Raw genomic sequence first — 22,194 nt, 5'->3', positions numbered from 1 at the left:
CTCAATTAAATAAAAACTAAAATGCAACTAGTGTTTTTTTTCTTCATATATAAACTAAGTTCTCAAGGTGCTCAAAATCCATACACACTTTTAATTTGTATACACAAATTCAAAAAAAAAATATGAGTGATCAATCATATGAATCATTATTATTAAATCGAAAAAATACATCGAAAACACTCGATGAAACGATAGAAAGGTGCATTGGTGAATTTGGATGGGCACAATTGTTACAATCCGTCCTCGTATCTCTATCGTGGGTTTTTGATGCACAACAAACATTTATTAGTGTCTTTACCGACACACATGCCGTTAATGAATGGTCGTTACAGAAGCAAGGTGTGAGTTCAGTTCTCAGTGGATTACCAGCGTCTTCATTTTTCATAGGTTGTCTTATTGGAGGTTTAGTATTATCCACTTTGGCTGACACAAAACTTGGACGAAAAAAACATGTTGGTTTTTTCATGTCTTGTCATGTCAGTTGCGGGAACCATAACATCAATTTCAACAAATATTTGGATTTACTCATTTTTGAGATTTTTGAGTGGATTTGGAAGGGCTACTATTGGGACTTGTGCACTTGTTTTGTCAACAGAGTTAGTAGGAAATCAATGGCGTGGACAAGTTGGTATAATTGGTTTTGTTTGTTTTACTATTGGTTTTCTATCATTGCCAATTATTGCTTTTTTGAATAAAGAGTCTTCATGGAGAGTGTTGTATTTGTGGACATGTCTTCCAACAATTTTGTACTCAATTTTGGTACATTTTTTGGTTTGTGAATCACCAAGATGGCTTTATGTAAGAGGGAACAAAGAGGAATTTGTGTCAACTTTGAAAAGTATTACAACAAGGAGTAGCTTGACATTGAGCTTCTTTGGCTCCTTTTTCGAATTTGAAGATCAAGAACATGATAATGTAAGTTATTACTCCCTCGATCTGTTTCAGTTTGTTTGTTTTACGTTCCTTTTTAAGTCCTTTTAAAAAAGAATGTCGCTTTTTACGTCCAATATTCTATCTTAATTAACTATTACCAAATGTTTGTTGAAACACACATCATGAACTATCAGTTGTTCCATTTTCCTACTTGAAATATCATTGTCGTTCTGGTATAGAAAAAGAGAACAACTAATAGTTGAAGTGTGTTTGGATAAATAATTGGTAAGATTTCAAACCCCTCTCTATTTTCTTTTTTTGTGCTTAAACTATATATTTGAGCAAGTTAAATATATCGTCATTGTATGAACCTTTTACGTGTTGTAGCAAGTAACTTATCTTATTTTCTAATACAGAACTCGAACGAGTCATCAACAATCAATCTCTACTCAGCTATCAAGATGTTGATCGAAAAAAAATGGGCTTTCAGACGACTTATATCGGTTATGTTGGTTGGTTTTGGTATAGGAATGGTATATTATGGGATGCCATTAGGTGTTGGAAATTTACCTTTTAATCTATACCTAAGTGTTACACTTAATGCACTATCAGAATTGCCAGCATCAATAGTAACATTTTTCCTAATTGGAAAATTAACTAGGAAAAAATCACTATTAGTATTTGCTATGTTAAGTGGAATATGTAGTATAGGTTGTGTACTAGTACAAAATGATGATTTTAAAGTGTTACAAATGGGGTTTGAACTTTTTTCATTTTTTAGTGCATGTACTTGTTTTAATGTTTTGTTAATTTACACTGTGGAATTGTTTCCGACATGTGTTAGAAATTCAGCAGTGTCAATGGTGAGACAAGCATTGGTTCTTGGTGGTGCAATTAGTCCAATGTTAGTAGCTTTTGGGAGGAAAAATAGATGGTTTTCTTATGGAGTTTTTGGGATTTGTATAGCAATTTGTGGATTGTTTGTGTTGTGTTTGCCAGAAACTAAAGGAAGGACATTGAGTGATACTATGGATGAAGAGGAGTACAAGGAAAGTGTATTTGTTTGCTAATCAATGTTGTAAAAGTATGGCATTTTTTTCAATAAAATTTTGAGTTGAGGGTCTATCAGATTCAGTCTTTCTATCCCACAAAGGTTTGTGTACATCTCATTCACCCCAGACTCCACTTATGGAATCATATTGAGTTTGTTCTTGTTAATAATTTTGGATCAAGGATCTGTTAGATTCAGTCTTTCTACCCCACAAAGGTAGAGGTTAAGTCTGCATACACCTGACAAACCCCAGACTCCACTTATGGAATCACACTGAGTTTGTTCTTGTTGTTGACAATTTTTAAATAAATTTTGAGTTGAAGGTCTATCAGATTCAGTCTCTCTATCCCACAAAAAGGTAGATGTTAAGTCTACGTACACCTCGTTCCGTCGCTCAACCCCATACTCCACTTATAGAATAACATTGAGTTTGTTCTTGTTGTTTGACAAATTTTTAATAAAATTTTGCGTCGAAAGTCTATCAGATTCAGTCTCTCTATCTCGCAAAGATAGAGGTTAAGTCTTCATACACCCCATTCAACCCCAGACTCCACTTATGAAATCACACTAGATTTATTTTTTGTTGTTGATTTTCAATAATAAAAACTTATAGCATGTGATTAGAAAATGACAAGATTGTTGCTTTGTTTATAGAGGAGCTTTGCTGGTTTTGGAAGGTGGATTATTGTTTTACTACAATCGATCATAAGTTTTAAGTATACTTTATGTGTATATCAAATGTCAATCTTGGTTTCGTTCATAAACTCCATGCTTCAGTTAAACACAATCAAGAAAATAAATTTTTTATTCATAAAATAACGCAAATTAATTGTGTACAATTAAATGGAATATGCAATCAAACTGAAAATATGGAAAATATTTAGATCTCTAATACAACTTGATTTATGTAATTATCTTATCTAAAACTCGTTAATAACAATATATTATAATATTAGTTAAGAATTATAATAATCAATGAGGCCGTCTTAGCTCAGTGGTAGAGCGCGTGGCTTTTAACCACGTGGTCGTGGGTTCGATCCCCACAGACGGCGATTTGATTTTTACGAACATATGTCGATTTTTAAATAACTTAGTAGAATTTCTCTTTTTTTGTTGACAATTAGGACGAAAATTTTCATCCTTTGTCAACTTATCTTTTCACTATGGTGAATATAATTTTCTTGGATTATGAAAAAAAAAATGTTCTACATATTTTAGCATACAAGATAATAGAGTTGTAATAACTAATATATATTAACAATGAACAAAATAGATATTTATTATTTTAAAATTAAGGTAAGTTATCTACTACAATAAGTAAAAATAACGTGATAATGTAAAAATTCTTTAAATTATTGACATAAACAAAGTTAAACTCGAGAAATATACACGCATATTTACATACACGGATCATTTAAGTTGCTATTTTAAGTGTATAACCGGATACGACTAGTTATTTGTCTACGACAAATGGGACAATCTGACACTCTTGGACCACATTCTCTGCAGGTCTGCATTCAATTGATTACAAATTCATTAACACCATATAAATAGCGAGTTGAATTCTCATATGGTGACTTGACTAATAGTTATTATCTCAAAAAGTTACTTTGTTTGTTGAAGAAGAATGAAATCAAGACGAAACGTGAATTTATGAGATAATAACTGTTAATTGAGTGACATATACGAGAAATCAATGGAGGAGAGAAATGAAAATCATCCTATAAATTGAATAGTAGAGAAAAGGAACTCACCATATGTCCACAACCAAAAGCCATATCCTTAGTACCAGTTAGACAAACTGAGCAAGCCTTCATTGTGAACAAAAAGAAAAATAAGATAAATTGTCCAAACACTCAATTAGCGACAACACATCTAGCGTATTTCCACGAGTGGGGTTTGAGGAGGAAAGTGTATACGCAGATCGTATCCCTACCTTGGAAGGTAGAGAGGTTGTTTCTACTAGACCCTCGGCTCAAGGAGAAGCATTTCAAAGCAGTTAGAAAAAAGAAAATAACGGAAGTGAAGAAGCCAGGGCAAAATACTAAACAAAGCATGACACAACATTCTTAAAAGTAATAGTAAATACAACAAAATAAGACAAGAAGAAACAATAAATAGTAACAGAACTCGAATAACAAGAAACTAATACTTAACCACCTAGTACTCTTCTACCCTAATCCGTTCTATCACTCAATTACCTCACAAAAAGAGAAATGGCATGTTCAACATGAGAAGCACCAAAGGCAGTATAAAAATCTCAACGTTCTTATTATTAAGTGGAAACATGAATCAAAATTTCGCCTTACCTGTCCTTTTTCTATACAAGAAAATTACAAAATGAGTAACAAGTATACAATGAAGACAGTTATAGAGTGTAAGGATTAATTTCAAGAGCTTTAGTGATATTGCAGCAAAGTTTCATTTCTCACACAATATCCACCAGGACATTTGTATTTGCTTTACTTGAGTTGAGGGTCTAATGGAAACAGTCTCTCTACCTTCACAATGTAGGGATAAGGTTTGCATATATCATATCCTCCCCAGACCCCACAAGTAGCGGAAACAGTACTTACTACTGTCACTTAGTAAGTACTCTGTGTTTTTACTTTTTTACTTTTTAGAGAGACCACTTAAGTAGCTATGAATAATCCAAGAAAATGTTTGGTCCTTTACCCTTTCTTGTCATGTCTCATGTCTCCATGTGGTTCATTATAACGGTTCGATAGACGTTATGATTATAGTGATCCTCCTATTTAAAAACTTTGAACGATTAATACAGCAAATGAAGAAAAATAATGATAATAATATGGATTAATAATATATAATAATATGGATTAGGAAAATATCTATGTACAATTTAATTTATGTCAAAAATATTGGGCTCACTTGATCCGTCAAAATCTTTACTTGATTCTCCTCTTTACAGCTCAACAATTAGGAAATATGGTTTCCCCTTAAAGAGAAACTTCAAAAAGAAATAGATTCCTATGATGGTAAAGAAACCTTTGGCCATAGAAATGAAATATTTTTCATTTTGTTTGAAGATTTTCAAATCTAAATTTTTCACTTTATATGGTTGCCATTTCTTTGATCACTGAGGGTCTATCGGAAACAATATCTCTATCTCGCAAAGATAGGGGTAAGTTCTGCGTATATCTTACCCTCTCCAAATCTCAGTAGTAGAATTACACTAAGTAGGCGTTTGGCCACGCAATACCATATCACGATATGGTATCGTGAGATGGAATTAGTGTTTGGACATGCAATTTACGCTGATTCCATCTCATGATTCCATATCATGAGATGTGATTCCATATTCTCCAAAAACCATGATATGAAATTATATCATGATTTGAGATATTTTAATACAAAAATTGATCCACGAGTTTATATTTTGTTAAAACAACCCCACATTTATATCTACTAACCATTTATTTCATATGTAAATAAAATTTATAATCACATCATTACTTTTTAAAATTTATTATTCTCACCGACATAAAATTTATTATTCTCACCAACATATAGCTAGTCACTTTAACTCACACCAACCGATTGTTAAAGTGATGGAAATATTTATGGTTTATGAGCATGAAAATATAGTTGCGGATGATATTGACCAACAAATGGCTCAAAGTAATAATGTTGGTTCGTCTTCTCTGTCACGTGATCGAGAAATGCAAGTTCAACGTGAGGATATTGTCCGTACTATGTGGGAGGATTATATTAAAGACTAGTACACTACAATTTATGTTCATTTTTTTTTATTAAATTAAAGTTAGATGAAACAATTACTTAAGTGGAGAACAAATAGCTTTGTAATAATTTATTATGCGATTTTATAAATTTTTGTTAATTTGATAAGATTGAATAAACAATTGGGGCTATTTTAATAGTTTTACAACTCATGAGATTTTTATGTTTATGAGAAAATATACAACACAAAAATTCCATATCGCATGTCCAAACAAAACTTCAATTTCATCTCATGATTCCATATCATGATACCATATCGCATAGCCAAACGGGCCCTATACATATTGTTGTTATTATTGTTTGAGTTGAAGATGAAGTTTTGTTTGATTATACTTTTTCTGAAGGAGAGAAAGACATTTTATTTGGAATTATAAATATAGAGTTGGGAAACATGTTATAAATTCGGAATCCAACTTACAAGTGAAATTTGAAATTTTCACGACCAATCAACCACTGATTCTCAAATAAAGTAAAAAATTATTCCAAAAACAAATAAATATTATTTTTTTATGACCAAATGTGTCCTCAAGAGCATATGAAAGCTCTCTACTCATGATGAGTATAAATAACAAGAGCTAGCTAGCTTCTCTACTCATAAAATATCATCCATCTCATGTAATAAACAAAAATTGAATTTATTATAATTGAGAAAAAACTATGCCAAGAGATCCTCTAATAGTTTCTGGAGTTGTTGGAGATGTTGTTGATCCATTCACAAGGTGTGTAGACTTTGGTGTGGTTTACAACAATAGGGTGGTCTACAATGGATGTGCCTTGAGGCCTTCACAAGTTGTCAATCAACCTAGGGTTGACATTGGTGGAGATGATCTTCGCAATTTTTACACTCTGGTAAACTCATAATTCTAATTTTTTATATATATATATATATTTTATTATTTTTTTCCTATTTAATACATTTTAATATCTCTAGCTGATTAGAATAGTTTAAGCAATTCACATAATTGTTGACCTTTTGTCAATTAATTATGAATAGAGGATCAAAAGCGCAATATGTGCAAAGGCTTCTAATTATGTGAATTTATGCAAGTTCTAATTTTAATTCACAAGCTAAGTACTTGTTTTTATAGTTTTTATTTGAATTTGAGAACTCATAACATACTATTTATAATAATAAAAAATGTTATAACATGTATGTTTAATATTGCAAGCTTGAAGATATACTATATTTTTAAAGTACTCTAGGTCTAATCAAACAATGTTTATATTTAATGGTGTCTAGGTTATTTCGTTTTTTATTTTCCTAATTTTGGATTTCAAGATATTTAAAACGTTCTTCTCTTTTTAAAAGATTATGGTGGATCCTGATGCTCCAAACCCTAGCAATCCAAACCTGAGGGAATATTTGCACTGGTAAGTCGTTTAGCTTATAAATATTCATTTTGTTCCTTATATATAGTTCTTCCTCCATAGGACGACGTTAATGAAACAACTATCAAACACTTCTTATTTCTCTCAAATCAATCGTCGATAGAGAAGACAAAATGTGTGTGAGCTTATATAAGAACTAAGGAATGTGTTATTTATAAAAATGATACTTTTTGATGCACAAATTAATCAAATTTCAAATAAGTACCAAATATTGGATGCAAACAAAAAAAAAATTAGGATCGATGACACATAATTTGTATTTAACAAAAAATATTTTATCAATCCCCACCCCACCCCTCCAAACCCTTTTTTATATATATAATAATGTTTAATACATTATTTTTTTTGATAGGCTGGTCACAGATATTCCAGCAACCACAGGGGCAACCTTTGGTAAGTGTTCTTACATTATTACCTAATGGCTCACAATTAGGTAGTGACAGAGCAAGAAATTTAAATATATATTATATTCACGCTACGTTGTATCCATGTCACTACATTTTCAATGTAAGACGCTTAGTAATATACTAGATACATGACTCAGTGTTAGCACGGAATTCAATATATGTTATTTTTAAAAAAAATTTATGTGGTACTCCATTCACTCCATATTAATTGATTACTTTTCATTTTGCACGGTATTGAAGAAATTATAAGTAAGAAAATAACTTTACTAATTTAACCCTTAAAAAACTGTATGAGAATTTTACAAACAAATGTGACACTTTCAAAAGGAATTAATGACAAGGATAATATAGGAAAATTTTAAATAATGTTTTATTGATTTAGTAAGGTGATCAACTAATATGAGACAATTATTTTTAGAATAATAGTCAATTAACATGGGACGGAGGGAGTATCATTGAACTTGAAAAGTTTCCCAAATTTTTATATGATTTTAAAAAGATTTTAAGTTGTTAGTACTTTTTATATAATTTTTAAAATAATATATATTACTCTCTTTGTTTCAATTTACGTGGCATATATAGAATTTCAAAAATTAACCATTTTTTTTTATTTCTTTTAAATATACTAAATTATTAAATATTTTACTTTATAGAATCTTTTTAGCGTAATTTTCATATCATATATGTTAATTCTCCTGTCCCAATTTATGTAGCACTAATAGATTTTTTTAGAATCAAGTGATTTTTTATATTTTAAATTGTCAATTTCGTGATTTATAAATTGGTACCAATTGAATTTCGAGAGTCAATATTTAAGTTGTTAATTATTGTGATTTATAGTATTGTTTATATTTATATAATTTTCAGATATATAACAAACTTAAAGAAAGACATAATTTTTCAATATTTGATAAACAAATAAAGTAATTAATATTTTAAGAAATGATTTTTCCATAAAAAATAAAATGAAAGAAGTTATGAGGTAGAAATAAAGAGAAGGAAATAAAGTTGCTATTCAAAATATGAAGTGGGACCTATATAATATGTATGCATTAATATATAGAGGGAAAGTGGAGAAAAGAATGGCCCACATGCATGGAAATTAGGCAAATTTTGCGGTTGAGAATCAAAATGCAGAAGGGCTTTTACGTTTCAAATTTAAAAAGTAAAATTACAAAATTGCGAAGTACAAAATTATTTAAGCGTTAACATTAGAAAAGTATTAAAAATCTACAATATTACCCTTGGCTAGGGAAGCAAGTATGTCGACGAACAACTGCTTCCATAACCTCTTATATATAATAGTAATAATAATAAAATACAACTTGTATCATCATCAAAAACCATCCCAACTCCCAAACCCGCCCCACCCCATCACCACCAAAATTCACTATTACTCACACTGTGGATTTGAATCACTGCTTCTCTCTTATTAACATAAGCGAGTCTATCATTATCCTAGATTAATCCATAGCATTTCATCGAAATATATCTCTGTCTTTTCACCTTAGTGGTAGTACTCCAATACATTGTTAGTACTATAGGCCCAATTATGACTACTAAAAAAGAGAGACTAGAAACATAAAATCAAACAAAATAGTATGCATATAAAATAAATTACCCTCTAATGTTTCTAAATTAGTCCAAACTTTATATTTCATGATTGAAATAAAGAAATTACACGTAGTAAATGTATTTGCTACTAAATTCAAACTCTCGTTATATACAGGCAATGAAGTTGTACACTACGAGAGCCCACGACCCTCGATGGGAATCCATCGTTATATTTCGTGTTGTTCCAGCAATTAGACCGCGAAGCCATCAATGCGCCGGACATAATCGATTCTCGTCAAAATTTCAACACAAGAGACTTTGCAAGGTTTCACAATCTAGGTTTGCCTGTTGCTGCTATTTACTTCAATTGCAATAGGGAAGGTGGTACCGGTGGTCGTCGCCTATAAATCACCCCCGCCTTGCGGTGCAGTCCGTTCTCGAACTCTGTGTCAATGTCAGATATTTTATGTACCGAATTTTCCTTTTCTAATATTATTATTACTATATATAGATAGTATATATGAGTTGATTTTGTGTGATAGTCATTCAACTAATTGTTTATTAACTCAGAAAGTCATCTTTCTTTTGTTGAAGAAAATTGAAATTATGAGATAGTAACTATTATAGTTGAGTGATCATCTGAAAAAATCAACCGTAATATAATATATATATATATATATATATATATATATATATATATATATATGTGTGTGTGTGTGTGTATATATATATATGTGTGTGTGTGTGTGTGTTTTATATTTTGTTACTGAATTTTAATTTGTATGTATACGAGTCTACATGTAAAAGTGTAGATATATTTATTATATCTATTTGATAAAGTTTGGGTTTCTTATTATAGAATTATTATAATTCAATTTTTTGCGTTGTATATTAGGCATCTATTTAATTTTCTCCTTTGTCAATTTAAAGGCTTAAATTAATGTTTTTAGGAGTTTTTATGAGACTTTAGAGGTTATGTATCTCAAAAAGAGGCAAATCCAAAAAACAAAAGAATATTGAGTTTTGTTTTGATAGTGTTACTTGAGTCGCGTTGAGAGTTTTTCGGAAAGAGCTTTGGTAGGTGTAAGATGTTGTGAATCAAACTAACTATATGAGGACTTATGAGTTAAAAATGCTGAATGAGACGGATTCAGTTTTAACTATTGGGCTGAGTAAAATGTTAAAGAATTTTTATTTGGGATTCAAATCTAATTACCATTTGTTAAAAAAAAAAGTAGGAGTTAGAAAGAACGATTATGCAAATTGTTATGAAGTATCTGTATTTCCTTATTCCTTTTCTCTAAGTTCTAGTTCTCATCTCTTTTTTCTATCTGCGTTCTTCAACTTCGCTTATGATTTTTAAATTCCTTTGTAATTCCAATTACGAGTTAGTAAAATATGTATCTATTTGTTGGTTAGGTTTAATTTGCGTTGGTCTAGTTATTGAATTTGTTTCCTATAGGATTCACGTATATTCTACTTTCTCTATAGATCACGGGTGTGTTTGGTATGAAGGAAAATGTTTTCCTGGAAAACACGTAGATTTTTGATTTATTTTCTCATGTTTGGTTGGTGAGTAGAAAATATTTTCCAGAAAAGATTTTTTAGTGTTTGATTTATGAATGAAAAATGTTTTTTGAGAAAATATCTTTTATTTTTACTAGAGAGTAGAAAATAATTTTTGAAATTGAAAATACTTTTTAAAAATAAACTTAATTTTTTTTGGGGGGGGTGGGGGTGGGGGGCTGGTAGAGGGACTAGCCGGGGGGGTGTGTGGGTAGGGGTGAAAAATAAAAATTTGAAGTTGAAAATATTTTTTAAAAACAAATTTAAATTATTTTTTTTTGGGGGGGGGGGGGGGGGGGGGGGAAATAAATTTTGAAATTGAAAATATTTTTTAAAAACAATATTTTTTTGGGGGGTGGGGTCGTGGATAGGGGTGAAAATACTAAAATTTTGAAGTTGAAAATATTTTCTAAAAACAAACTGAAATTTTTTTTAGGGGGTGGGAGGGCTGGCCGGGGGGTGGGTCGGGGTAGGGGTGAAAAAAATAAATTTTGAAGCTGAAAATATTTTTAAAAACAAACTTAAATCTTTTTTTTTGTGTGGGAGGGGGGGGGGGGGGTTGCGGGTTGGGGTGAAAAAATAAAAATTTGAAGTAGTACATATTTTTAAACAAACTTAAATTTTTTTTTTGGAAGGGGTGGAGGGGAGGTCGAGGGGAAGGGTGAAAAAATAAAAAATTGAAGTAGAATTTTTTTAAAATAACAAATTTAATTTTTTTTTGGAGGGGGGTGGGGGTGGAGGGGCTGACTGTGGGGAGAGGTAAAAAAATAAAAAAATTGGAAATTCCTTTTAAAAACAATTTTTAATTTTTTTTTTGGGGGGTGTGTTGGTGGTAGGGGGTTGGGGGGTAAGGGTGAGGTTGGGGTAACGTTAATTTTTTAAAAAAACAAGCTTTAAATTTATTTATTTATTTTGGAGGGGGGGCTGATTTGAGGGTAGGGACAAAATAAATTGATTTTTTCAATAAAAAAATTGTAATTTAAAGTTGGAAGAAAGTTTTGGAAAATGTTTTCTTTAATTTTTGAAGGGAAGTCATTTTCTTAAATTTGAGGAAAATGAGTTGATTCGGAAAACATTTTCCAAAACATTTAATCCAACCAAACATGAAAAAATTGGTTGAAAAGAATATCAAATTACAAGATACATATTTACAAGCCTAATAATTTCATTTTTATGATCACATAAACACAATAAATCATAAACGATTCGTATCAAATCAAATAACATCACTTAAATTAAGATGATAAAAATAACTAAAATATATATAGACAAAAAAATTGTAACAACAACGACAAGATACAAACACTTAAACACTATAAATCGTAAATAGTTCATATCAAATCAAACAACATCACTTAAATTAAGACAGTAAAATAATTAATATAATACAAACGTGTGGAATATAATTGGTGTGCACTTGCGGTCTAAATTGACTTATTTTTATCCCAAATAAAAACGCCAAATATGCCAACTCAATCCTAGTGTATCCACTAGCTTAATTAATTATAATCTATTTATTTGTTAGTTTTATTTTTCATCAAAACTATGGTTAATGAGAAAAATAGGGGCGGATTCAACATGTTACGAAAAATTAATTGCTAGCATCCTACCTATTTTATCTTTTTCTTGGATCGTTTAGTAGACAGAAAAAATAATGTATGTAATATTAATTTAATTATTTTTACAGAAGGTAAAACAAGTAAAAAAGTTTTCCGAAAATACTTTCGAAATATTAGCCTAATACAAAATAATGTTTTTATATTAATAAATATATTTTTCAGATTAATTACCTAAATATAAACCGCAACTCTTCATAACTAAGTAGATTGAGAAAATCTGGCCAAACACACAATTTTAATTGAGCATGGACTTTAATAAAAAAAAAAGAATACTTTTAAATATTATGGTTTATAACTATTAATATGTATAATGTAATAAAATGTCATTTAATTTCATTATAATCTTAAACGTCATATGAAATATTAGGTTAAATAGCTGTCAAATTAGAAATAGAAGATTATTTTATTAAACAAACTAAAATAAAAATAAAATATAAAACATATTAATTTTGAATACATTATTAAAAAAATCATCAAATTTTAAATTCTGAACTCATCGCTAAAATGTTACGTACGACGCCAATTGTGCGTCAATCAATAGCCAATGATTCTTTAAATCATTTGGCACCATGACATATAATCATATAAAATTCCTCCAGCAATAAATATTTAGGATTTAAAATCAATGGAATTTAAATATAAGTTTAGAATATTTTTCAAATATATAGCACAACAAATACAAACTAATATTTACTATACATTCACATGACTCGTACCAAACATTTCTAATTATTCCTTTCCCTTATTTATTTTAAATCCTTCTTATTTGATGATCGATATTTATATTAGGGTTTAATAAAATTTAAATTTATGTTAAAAAATCCTACATTTTACTTGTTGAGAGTAAAACGCTTACTATAGAAGGCCACCACAATCTTTAATGTTTTATTTCTTTTTAAAAAATGTTTTTTTTACTCAGTGTTTAATATTCATATTAGAGTCGAATTAAATTTAAAATCGTACTGAAAAATTCTATATTAAAAATAAACGCTTGTAAAAAAAAGACCCCGTCACAATTCTTGTTAATTGGTCTATTTCGTCTTTTAAGTCTTTTCAACACATGAAAATGTTTAAAGGCCCCTTTTTTTTTTCTTAATTAGATTGTTTCTATTCAAATAATTTTTTTATTAATCTTTTCACAATCATCTAATTTCATGTAATTTTGTCATTTAACTAGGAATGGATTAATTACAAAGATATAATATGTAACTTGTTCCCATGGATACAGCAAATACGTGTTCTTTTAGAACAATATATTAATACAATGTAATCTTTCATTCGTTTTTTTTTTTTTTTTTTTTAGTTCATTTCAAAAAGTATGATGTCTCTTTTGTTTGGTAATTTTTTAATTCTATTTTTCATGTTTAAGACCAATAAATTAAAGAATATTTTGGCACATTCTACATATAATCTCTAGTTTAAAACTACAAGATTATAAATATAAATAAATGCTTATCCTTTGCAGCTTTTATAGGTTGTGTACTAGTACAAAATGATGATTTTAAAGTGTTACAAATGGGGTTTGAACTTTTTTCATTTTTTAGTGCATGTACTTGTTTTAATGTTTTGTTAATTTACACTGTGGAATTGTTTCCGACATGTGTTAGAAATTCAGCAGTGTCAATGGTGAGACAAGCATTGGTTCTTGGTGGTGCAATTAGTCCAATGTTAGTAGCTTTTGGGAGGAAAAATAGATGGTTTTCTTATGGAGTTTTTGGGATTTGTATAGCAATTTGTGGATTGTTTGTGTTGTGTTTGCCAGAAACTAAAGGAAGGACATTGAGTGATACTATGGATGAAGAGGAGTACAAGGAAAGTGTATTTGTTTGCTAATCAATGTTGTAAAAAGTATGTATTTTGAGTTGATGGTCTATCAAATTAAGTCTTTCTATCTCACAAAGGTCTATGTACATCTCATTCACCCCAGACTCCACTTATGGAATTATATTGAGTTTGTTCTTGTTAATTGTTGACATTTTTCAATAAAATTTTGAATCGAGGGTCTATCAGATTCAGTTTTTCTGTCCCACAAAGGTAGATGTTAAGTCTGCGTACACCTGACTCAGAAATTTTTATTTTATCATTAATGAAATATATTTAAGATCGATCATAAGTTTTAAGTATACCCTGCATATCAATGTCAATCTTGCTTTCGTTCATAACTCCATGCTTAAGTTAAACACAATCAAGAAAATATAATTTTTATTCAAAAAAAAATAAGGCAAATTAAATTTGTACAATTAAATGGAATATGCAATCAAACTGCAAATATGGAAAATATTTAGATCTCAATACAACTTGATTTATGTAATTATCTTATATAAACTTGTTAATGATATTATTCTATAATTATAATTAAGAGTTATTGTAATCGGCAAAGCCGTCTTAGCTCAGTGGTAGAGCGCGTGGCTTTTAACCACGTGGTCGTGGGTTCGATCCCCACAGACGGCGGCAGTTTTATTTTTACCTTTTAATGTTAATTTCTTAAATTAATAAAACCATCAGAGCAAATATAAAACATATATCAATTTTGTCATCGTTAATTCAGTTTTTCGATTTTTAAATAACTTAGTAGAATTTCTCTCTGACGAAAACTCGTCAACTTATCTTTTTACTATGGTGAATATAACTTTCTTGGATTATGAAAAACAAAAAAGTTAACAAAATTTTAGCCTATAAGATTGGAGGGTGGTTATCCACACGGATGACCCGAGATCGATTCCCCCTCAATGCCTTCTGAGTCGAGCTTGTCGCATAGATCTTGTCTAGTGCAGTTTACATTTCCTATGTGATTTGCAAACTATTACACAGTGGAGAGTTTACCCAGTGTGCACAAAGTGCTCACCCGAGGGGCAGAGGTTGTAGTGGCTATGGGTTATCCTGGGGTTCCAAAAAAAAAAAAAAAGATAGTAGAGTTTTAACTAATATATACTAACAATGAACAAAAAGTTATACACTATCATACCACCAAATAGACATCTATAGATAATATTCCAACAAACGTAGAATTTATGATTTTGAAATTAAGGTAAGTTGCCTGCAACAATAGTACGAGTGACGTGATATTGTAAAAATTCTTTACATTATCGACATATACAAACAAAGTTAAATTCGAGAAATATATACATGTATTTACATACACCGTTCATTGAGGTTGCAATTTTAAGTGTATAACCGGATACGACTAGTTATTCGTCGACGGCAAATGGGACAATCTGATACTTTTGGACCACATTCTCTGCAGGTCTGCATTCTCAATTGATCATATCAAATTCATTAAAACCATACAAGTAGCGAGTTGAATTCTCATATGGTCACTTGACTAAAAATTATTATCTCAGAAAGTTACTTTGTTTGTCGAAGAAATATGGAATCAAAACGAAATGTTACTTTATGAGATAATAATTGTTAGTTGAGTGACATATACGAGAAATTGATGGAGGAGAGAAATGAAAATCATCCTATAAATTGAATAGTAGAGGAAAGGAACTCACCATGTGTCCACAACCAAAAGCCATATCCTTAGTACCAGTTAGACAAACTGGGCAAGCCTTCATTGTGAACAAAGAAAAAAAAAAAGTGATCAATTGTCCAAACACTCAATTAGCAATAACGTACTAGTGTAATCTCATAAGTGAGGTTTGGAAAGGGAAGTCTATATGCGGACCTTACCCCTACCTTGAAAGGTAGAGAGGTTGTTTCCGATAGACACTCGACTCAAAGAGAAGCATTTCAAAGCAGTTCGACAAAAATAAAATAACGGAAGTGAAGAAGCCATGACAAAATATTAAAGAAAGCATGACAAATTAGTCTTGAAAGGAACAATAAATATAAAATAAGACAAGAAGAAACAATAAATAGTAACAGAACTCTAATAACAAGAAACTACCAGATAAGCGAGACAATACTTAACTACCTACTACCCTAATCCGTGTCTAAGGTCTCCATCACTCAATTACCTCACAAAAAGAGAAATGACATGTTCAACATGAGAAGCACCAAAGGCAGTATAAAAATCTCAACGTTCTTATTATTAAGTGGAAACATGAATCGAAAATTCACATATAATTTCAAAACCAAGAAATATACAAGGTCTTACTTGATTCTGTTCATTTTGCGGCGATCCTGAAAAACTGCTTTGATGTCGAGTCGGGATTGCCATACGGCGACTGTAAGGAATTGGTAGTGGCCTTGGAACTACCTTCTTCGCCTTACCTGTCCTTTTTCTATACAAGAAAATTACAAAATGAGTAACAAGTACAATGAAGACAGTTATAGAGTGTAAGGATTAACTTCAAGAGCATTAGTGATATTGCAGCCAAGTTTGTTTTCTCACACATCCACCAGGACATTTATATTTGCTTTACGTGAGTCGAGGGTCTAATGGAAACAATCTCTCTACCTTCACAAGGTAGGGGTAAGGTTTGCATATATCCTATCCTCCCCAGACCCCACAAGTAACGGAAACAGTACTTACTACTATCACTTAGTAAGTACTCTGTGTTTTTTCTTTTTTACTTTTTAGTGTTCTGTGATTGTTAATTTTATTTTTTATTATACATAGTGAGGGGGAGAGAGAGGTACCGAACCATCAGGAATAAGGTGAAAGTTCAGGTCACCAACTAACTGGCATACCACGATTTCCCGTGTTTAATGGTTTAAGAATCACATTTTTAGGACTTAAACTAAGAAGACGAAAAAAGTCTACTTCATAATATAAGGCATTTTGTTGAATAACATGTATAAACTGATGTGAGATACTAATAGTAAAGCTAGTAATGTGTTCCATACCCAAGCAGACCAAGTTCTCTAGCAGCTTTATATTGGATAGGGATCTCCATGAGTGCAGCAAGAGCAAATGCAGCTTCTTTTTCCGAATCACTTGTATTCTTTTTCATGATAGCAGTAAAATTCACAAACTGCACACGAAAAAAGGATTGTAACAACTAATGTCTACTTCTATTGACGATTCTATATGTAACTTAAAAGATACTAGAATTATACCTGAAAATTATCAAACTCGCGAGCAGGTATACGGTCATCAAATTTTTGCACGTCTTCCCAAGGTCCGTCACCAACTCCAACAAGAACAATAGAGAGAGGATACATGCTGGGAACAAAAGCTAGATGTTTGAGAATTTATTTTTTGTAAATAATTCTTTTAGAAAGTGAGTTATCATTAAAACATTTTCGGACAGTGTCCACAAAACAATGTTCTTAGAAGATGTCTCTTTGCCAAGATCAAATATATTACGTTGCTCCAGAACATGCAATAACAAGTATTTTCCAGCACGTCATTGGTTTATTGTTACTGCTTCACAACACATTGTTCCACGGTAACCTTATATTTCATATAGCTGAAGGTTTCGACAGCCCAAGGTAACCTGACTTATCTACATCGAGTGGTTTGAAAATGAATTACAGCAACAAGAAAATACATCTATGCCATTATACCTTGCAGTAACGATAGATTTAATCGTGTCTTCTTCTTGTTGGCTGAGTTCCGAATCACTGGTATTGACACTCCTGGTAACCTATAGGACAAGAGGAAGTGTCAACACTTTACAGCGAGAAGTGTATGACTATCGTTAACAAGGTTCCACGTATGTGCGCGTGCATGCAGGTGAGTTTGTTTGATTAAGGGAGGGGGTAGAGATAGAAGCATTTAAGAACCTGGCCATCAGCAATGATAACCAAAACATGGTATTGTCCACCAGTTCTCTCTACTATATCTACTGCAGCATCTACTACTGGCCCGTAAGATGTTGGCCCTTGAACATAAAAGGACATAATCAGGACAATCACATTGACGTGGTTTAGACAATAGGTTGCTACGTTTAAAGGAAAAGGTGAAATGAAGGAAGTGATTTGCATAACTTTGCAAATTAGAACAGAAGGATACCAGATAATTGCAGATTTGGTACTATTTTCTTGTAGCAAGCTAGGACTTCTTCAAAGCCATGGCAAGGAGAGTGATCACTATGAAAGCTAAACACGTCTTGATCATGCGTCGTCGCTACAACCCAAAAATGAAAAAAAAAAGGAGTTTGACGGCAAAACAAAAAGCCAACAGAAGATCAAAAAGACAAACATGATAGTGAATGCCGAAACAGCAGAGTAAGTATAGTCTACACACAGAAATTTTAGGAATGGAACGTAACGTACCATCACCGAACCCAAAACAAGGAATTAAATTGTCTTCATCAAATGGAGACAATGTCTTTCCAATGATAGATATGGCTTTCTCATATGGATTGACTGAGTTGCCTATAGCATGCAAGCTCTTGTTGTTGAACGAAACTTTACCTTCAGAAAGAAAACAGATAATTTTACCTTCAGAGTAAACAATCCAAAGAACATCTAATCACACACAAAAAATGTTGAAAACAGTACAGTGGAACAAGTGAACTAGCAAAACTAAGATGAAAGTTGGATAAATCAATTTTCATTCTATTTGTTCTCAGGTATTCGACTTGGCACAAGCTGTTTGCTATTGCCACAAACATCAGGAAAAGCTAAATTTTAATGGTCACAGTACATTCAGAACTACCATATGCTACTGCCACCTGAGGATTTATACTCAACTGACAAAGAAATTCAACTACTCAACTAACCTGTCCATTCGTTACTTTTCGTGAAATCAATCCCAATAATCAAATTTGATGACTCCAACCCTGATTCTCTCAGAGCTAAAGTGACCTGAAAGTGAAGTGGTGATTCAGAAATATTAGATTTACAGCAAGCAACAATATATTAATAAACGGGCACTTATACCTAACAGTAAACTGGTGCAGTATAATAGATAACTAGATGAAACGTTGTTGTCCTTCCCCGGATTTAGTCCTTTTGACATTTTCTGAATTTGACACTGAATATACAGAAGCCTAGTGTTGCCATGAGCTCAATTTTCATTCTACTACAGCATTTTGTAAAACGATCTTTAGATTGCAGCCTCCCGAAAAAGGAAGTACACATAAATTCTATGTGAGATCTCCTAATACCTCTACTCTTGCTCTTTCTACCTGTCTAAATAATTAGAACCAGAACGGATGTTTAATTTCATCCTTGACCACAAGTTTTACCCTTGACTAATCGTTTCAACTATCGTAGTTTACATCTAGCAATACACTGCATACAAAACTCCATACACTATAGGTTTATAAAGATATAATCATGTGCATGGTACATAAGCATTTTTTCCATCAAGCTTTTTAACTTGTATTAATAGAGATAGAGTCTTAAAAACTATCAAATATGAGTTTAAAAAGAAATTGCCAACTTATTGCTCCCTCTTTTATTCCATATTTTTAGTTTGATAAAAAAAAAATACTCTATTTGTTTCAATTTGTTTGTCTGGTTTTGATTCAGCACGAAGTTTAAGAGAAACTTTTGAATGTTGTGGTCTTTAACTAAGGACACGTAGGTTGTACCAAAATGTCTATTAATCTTGTGGTCTTAAACATATCGCGTGGAAAATTGAAGTTATAGAGTTCCCAAAAAAGGAAAAAGAGACTTTCTTTTTTTAAACGGACTTAAAAAGAAACAAATTGAAACGGAGGGAATAATCTTGTGCTCTTAAACATGTCATGTGAAAAGTTGAATTTGATTAGTCATCAAAAAAAGGAAGAGACATTATTTTTAAACGGATTAAAAAGGAAAGTAATACAAATAAACTGAAACAGACGGAGTAATACATTACTGGAGGAGAACTATTAGGTAAATCTGAAGACAAATATACTATGTACCGATGGAAAATAGCAAGTACCCATAAAATTAGTCGAGCTGCACAAAAACTAGCCTAAATACTACAGCTATTTAAAAAATATATTTTTGTAAAGAGATAAGGCACAAGTACTTAAAGTATGACTAAAATTCCATACACACATCTTAACTAAACTAAGATCCTATTGACTTCTCGAACTCTTTTTTTTTTGTAATTTTGTACACCTTTTGACTTACGTGACACACTTCATGTCTCCACGTAGTTGAGACGCGTGGGAGATGTTTGGACAAAAAAATGGATTCGGGTAATAGCACCTTAATTTAGTTTAAGTGTGTCTCTGAAATTTCCAATCACTATAACATTATCCCTTTTGTAAACTTAAAAATGTTCATTTTACCTAAATAACATGCTCTAATTCTAGAGATAAAAGACGTTTTAAGATACGCCCAAAATATTATTTATGTTTTCAAACTCAATACTAGTCAAATACAAAGCTCATTTCGATGTACAAAACATTAGTATCTACTTTCACGACTCGATTCGCATGGCATAAATGAAAGAGTTCGAGCAAAAACCTGATCAACTGATTTGAAATTATCCGGAATATAGTAATACTTGTTCTTCTTATCCTTCATCATCTTTTCCGTTTCCTTTTTACTGCAATTACTCGAATACTTCTTCGAATTCACAGAACCCGGTTCCTTTTCACTGCAATTACTCGAATCCTTCTTCGAATTCACAGAACCCGAATCCTTTTCACTGCAATTACTCGAATCCTTCTTCGAATTCACAGAACCCGAACCGGAAGACCAATTCTTCACCGGAATTGAACTAAAATTCTCATTAATTGAAGATTGAAAAGAAGAAATCTCCCGACTCCTCGTTCCTCGAGAAGAACTGCAATCACTACTACTTCGACTACTCTTTTTATGAAATGTAGATCTGAAAATGTTACCCATTTTTGTTCATTTGAGTGAATTTGGGGACCGTTGAAGGAGATAAGGAAGGAATTTGATTCTTAGTACAAAGTGGAAGGCATTGGATTGGATTGGTGGAGCTAAAAGGTACCGTACGCCATTAATAAATGCTTTTAGTATTGTTGAAAGGGAAAGTGATTCCCACTAACAGTTTCCACGAAACTACACACTGTTTTAAGTGTGATAAATACTCGTGTTATATATGGAGGTAAATCGTCCAAAATAAATATCAGGACCCGCTCGACTATAAGGTCACTAAAATAAAAATTGTCATTGGAATAGTCGTATTCTTGTAGTTCTAAATTTTTTTATATCTATCATTATCTATTTACTAGGTTTTGACTACTGCATTTTTTTTTTTGTCGTTTGTATTCTTTCTTTTAGGCTTTATATTGCCTCTCTTGTTAGTTGTTACGTTTTCGTTACTATTTTTTATTTATATATATTAGAAATTCTTGTACAGAAACAACGTCTTTACCTCCATGAGGTAGTGATAAGACATGCATACACTCTACCCTCTTCAAACTCTGCTTATAAGATTTCACTAGATATATTTTTGTTATTGTATTTGACGTGGAGATTGTTGTAATAATTGAGAAATTGAATAATTAGATAGTTGTACTACCTTTCTTACGCGATTACTTATTTTGGTGTTTCATTTATATGGTGACGATTAATATAAATCCATATTAAGTATTATTCTTATATTTATTTTTTATTTCCATTTTACTTATTTTGTCTCTATATACTTGTCCAATTTTTCCTAATTTGATGTCTGTTTTTACTTGTCCACTTTTGAATTATACTCCATCTGTCCCTAATTACTTGTTCATTTTTCCTTTTTAGTTGTCCCTAATTACTTGTTCATTTGACAAATCAAGAAATAACATTTTTTTACTCCCTCTGTCCCTAATTACTTGTCCACTTTTGAATTTGCACACTTATTAAGAAAATAATAATTGACATAGTGAGTTTACCATGTTACCCTTAATAATTATGAAGTGGATGAATTTAAAACTTAAGATTTTTGTCACGCCTCGAGCCTACACCCTGGACGTGGCCGGCACTCGAGAACCATTGCTGGCCCCAAGCGAACCCTTGGCCTGGCTTACTTACTCAGTGGAAGACTATATGCAATAAGAAAGGAATTCAAATGCTAAACAACTTAATTGTCTCAAACTGAACTCATAATGTTTTGAAAATAAACATTTAACTTAGCCAAAATGGCAACTTAAATCTGAACATAAGTCAATAACAAAATGATGACGAATGAACT

The 22,194-nt window shown here is 31.3% G+C and overlaps 2 protein-coding genes, 2 non-coding genes and 1 pseudogene across 6 annotated transcripts; 4 read left to right on the top strand and 1 right to left on the bottom strand.

Moving 5' to 3' along the window:
• The first annotated feature begins 122 nt into the window (after positions 1–122).
• LOC125831074 (organic cation/carnitine transporter 3-like) lies at positions 123–1,950 on the top strand. The gene is given in 3 exon segments (XM_049510266.1): positions 123–443; positions 445–915; positions 1,290–1,950. Coding segments are annotated over 3 exon segments (1,446 nt in total). The 3' UTR covers positions 1,944–1,950.
• Positions 1,951–2,904: 954 nt separating this feature from the next.
• On the top strand, positions 2,905–2,976 carry TRNAK-UUU (transfer RNA lysine (anticodon UUU)). Its single transcript has one exon. It is a non-coding gene; the product is annotated as a tRNA-Lys (tRNA).
• A 310-nt stretch (positions 2,977–3,286) lies between these two features.
• LOC125831075 (E3 ubiquitin-protein ligase RGLG4-like) lies at positions 3,287–20,915 on the bottom strand. 3 transcript variants are annotated; one of them, XM_049510269.1, is made up of 12 exons: positions 20,743–20,915; positions 20,517–20,691; positions 18,833–18,917; positions 18,384–18,524; positions 18,121–18,234; positions 17,892–17,989; positions 17,673–17,752; positions 17,223–17,328; positions 17,010–17,137; positions 16,318–16,444; positions 15,713–15,769; positions 3,287–3,435 (listed from the first exon to the last, which is right to left on the bottom strand). In XM_049510269.1, the coding sequence occupies exons 1-12, from the start codon at positions 20,898–20,900 to the stop codon at positions 3,352–3,354; spliced, it is 1,353 nt and encodes a 450-aa protein (XP_049366226.1). In that variant the 5' UTR covers positions 20,901–20,915; the 3' UTR covers positions 3,287–3,351. The 3 variants fall into 3 exon arrangements, with proteins under 3 accessions (XP_049366226.1, XP_049366225.1, XP_049366224.1); XM_049510268.1 differs by lacking the exon at positions 15,713–15,769 and adding an exon at positions 3,679–3,735 and having other exon boundaries at positions 3,318–3,435; XM_049510267.1 differs by lacking the exon at positions 3,287–3,435 and adding an exon at positions 15,181–15,464.
• Positions 6,278–9,440, top strand: LOC125831077 (protein FLOWERING LOCUS T-like; annotated as a pseudogene).
• On the top strand, positions 14,598–14,669 carry TRNAK-UUU (transfer RNA lysine (anticodon UUU)). Its single transcript has one exon. It is a non-coding gene; the product is annotated as a tRNA-Lys (tRNA).
• Positions 20,916–22,194: the final 1,279 nt, after the last annotated feature.

This window comes from Solanum verrucosum, unplaced genomic scaffold, assembly GCF_900185275.1.
Source record: "Solanum verrucosum unplaced genomic scaffold, falcon-dt-bn FXZP01000049.1, whole genome shotgun sequence".
NCBI classification, from domain to species: Eukaryota; Viridiplantae; Streptophyta; class Magnoliopsida; order Solanales; family Solanaceae; genus Solanum; species Solanum verrucosum.
Note: the sequence above shows the minus strand (reverse complement) of the source record. Positions and strands in the feature narration are given on the sequence as shown.

Coding starts and splice junctions, on each gene's coding strand:
- LOC125831075 (XM_049510269.1), bottom strand. CDS start 20,900: ATGGGTAACATTTTCAGATCTACATTTCATAAAAAGAGTAGTCGAAGT. Junction 18,525..18,832: donor GAAAAGTAACGAATGGACAG/GTTAGTTGAGTA, acceptor TTCTTTCTGAAG/GTAAAGTTTCGTTCAACAAC. Junction 17,138..17,222: donor GCGAGTTTGATAATTTTCAG/GTATAATTCTAG, acceptor TTTCGTGTGCAG/TTTGTGAATTTTACTGCTAT.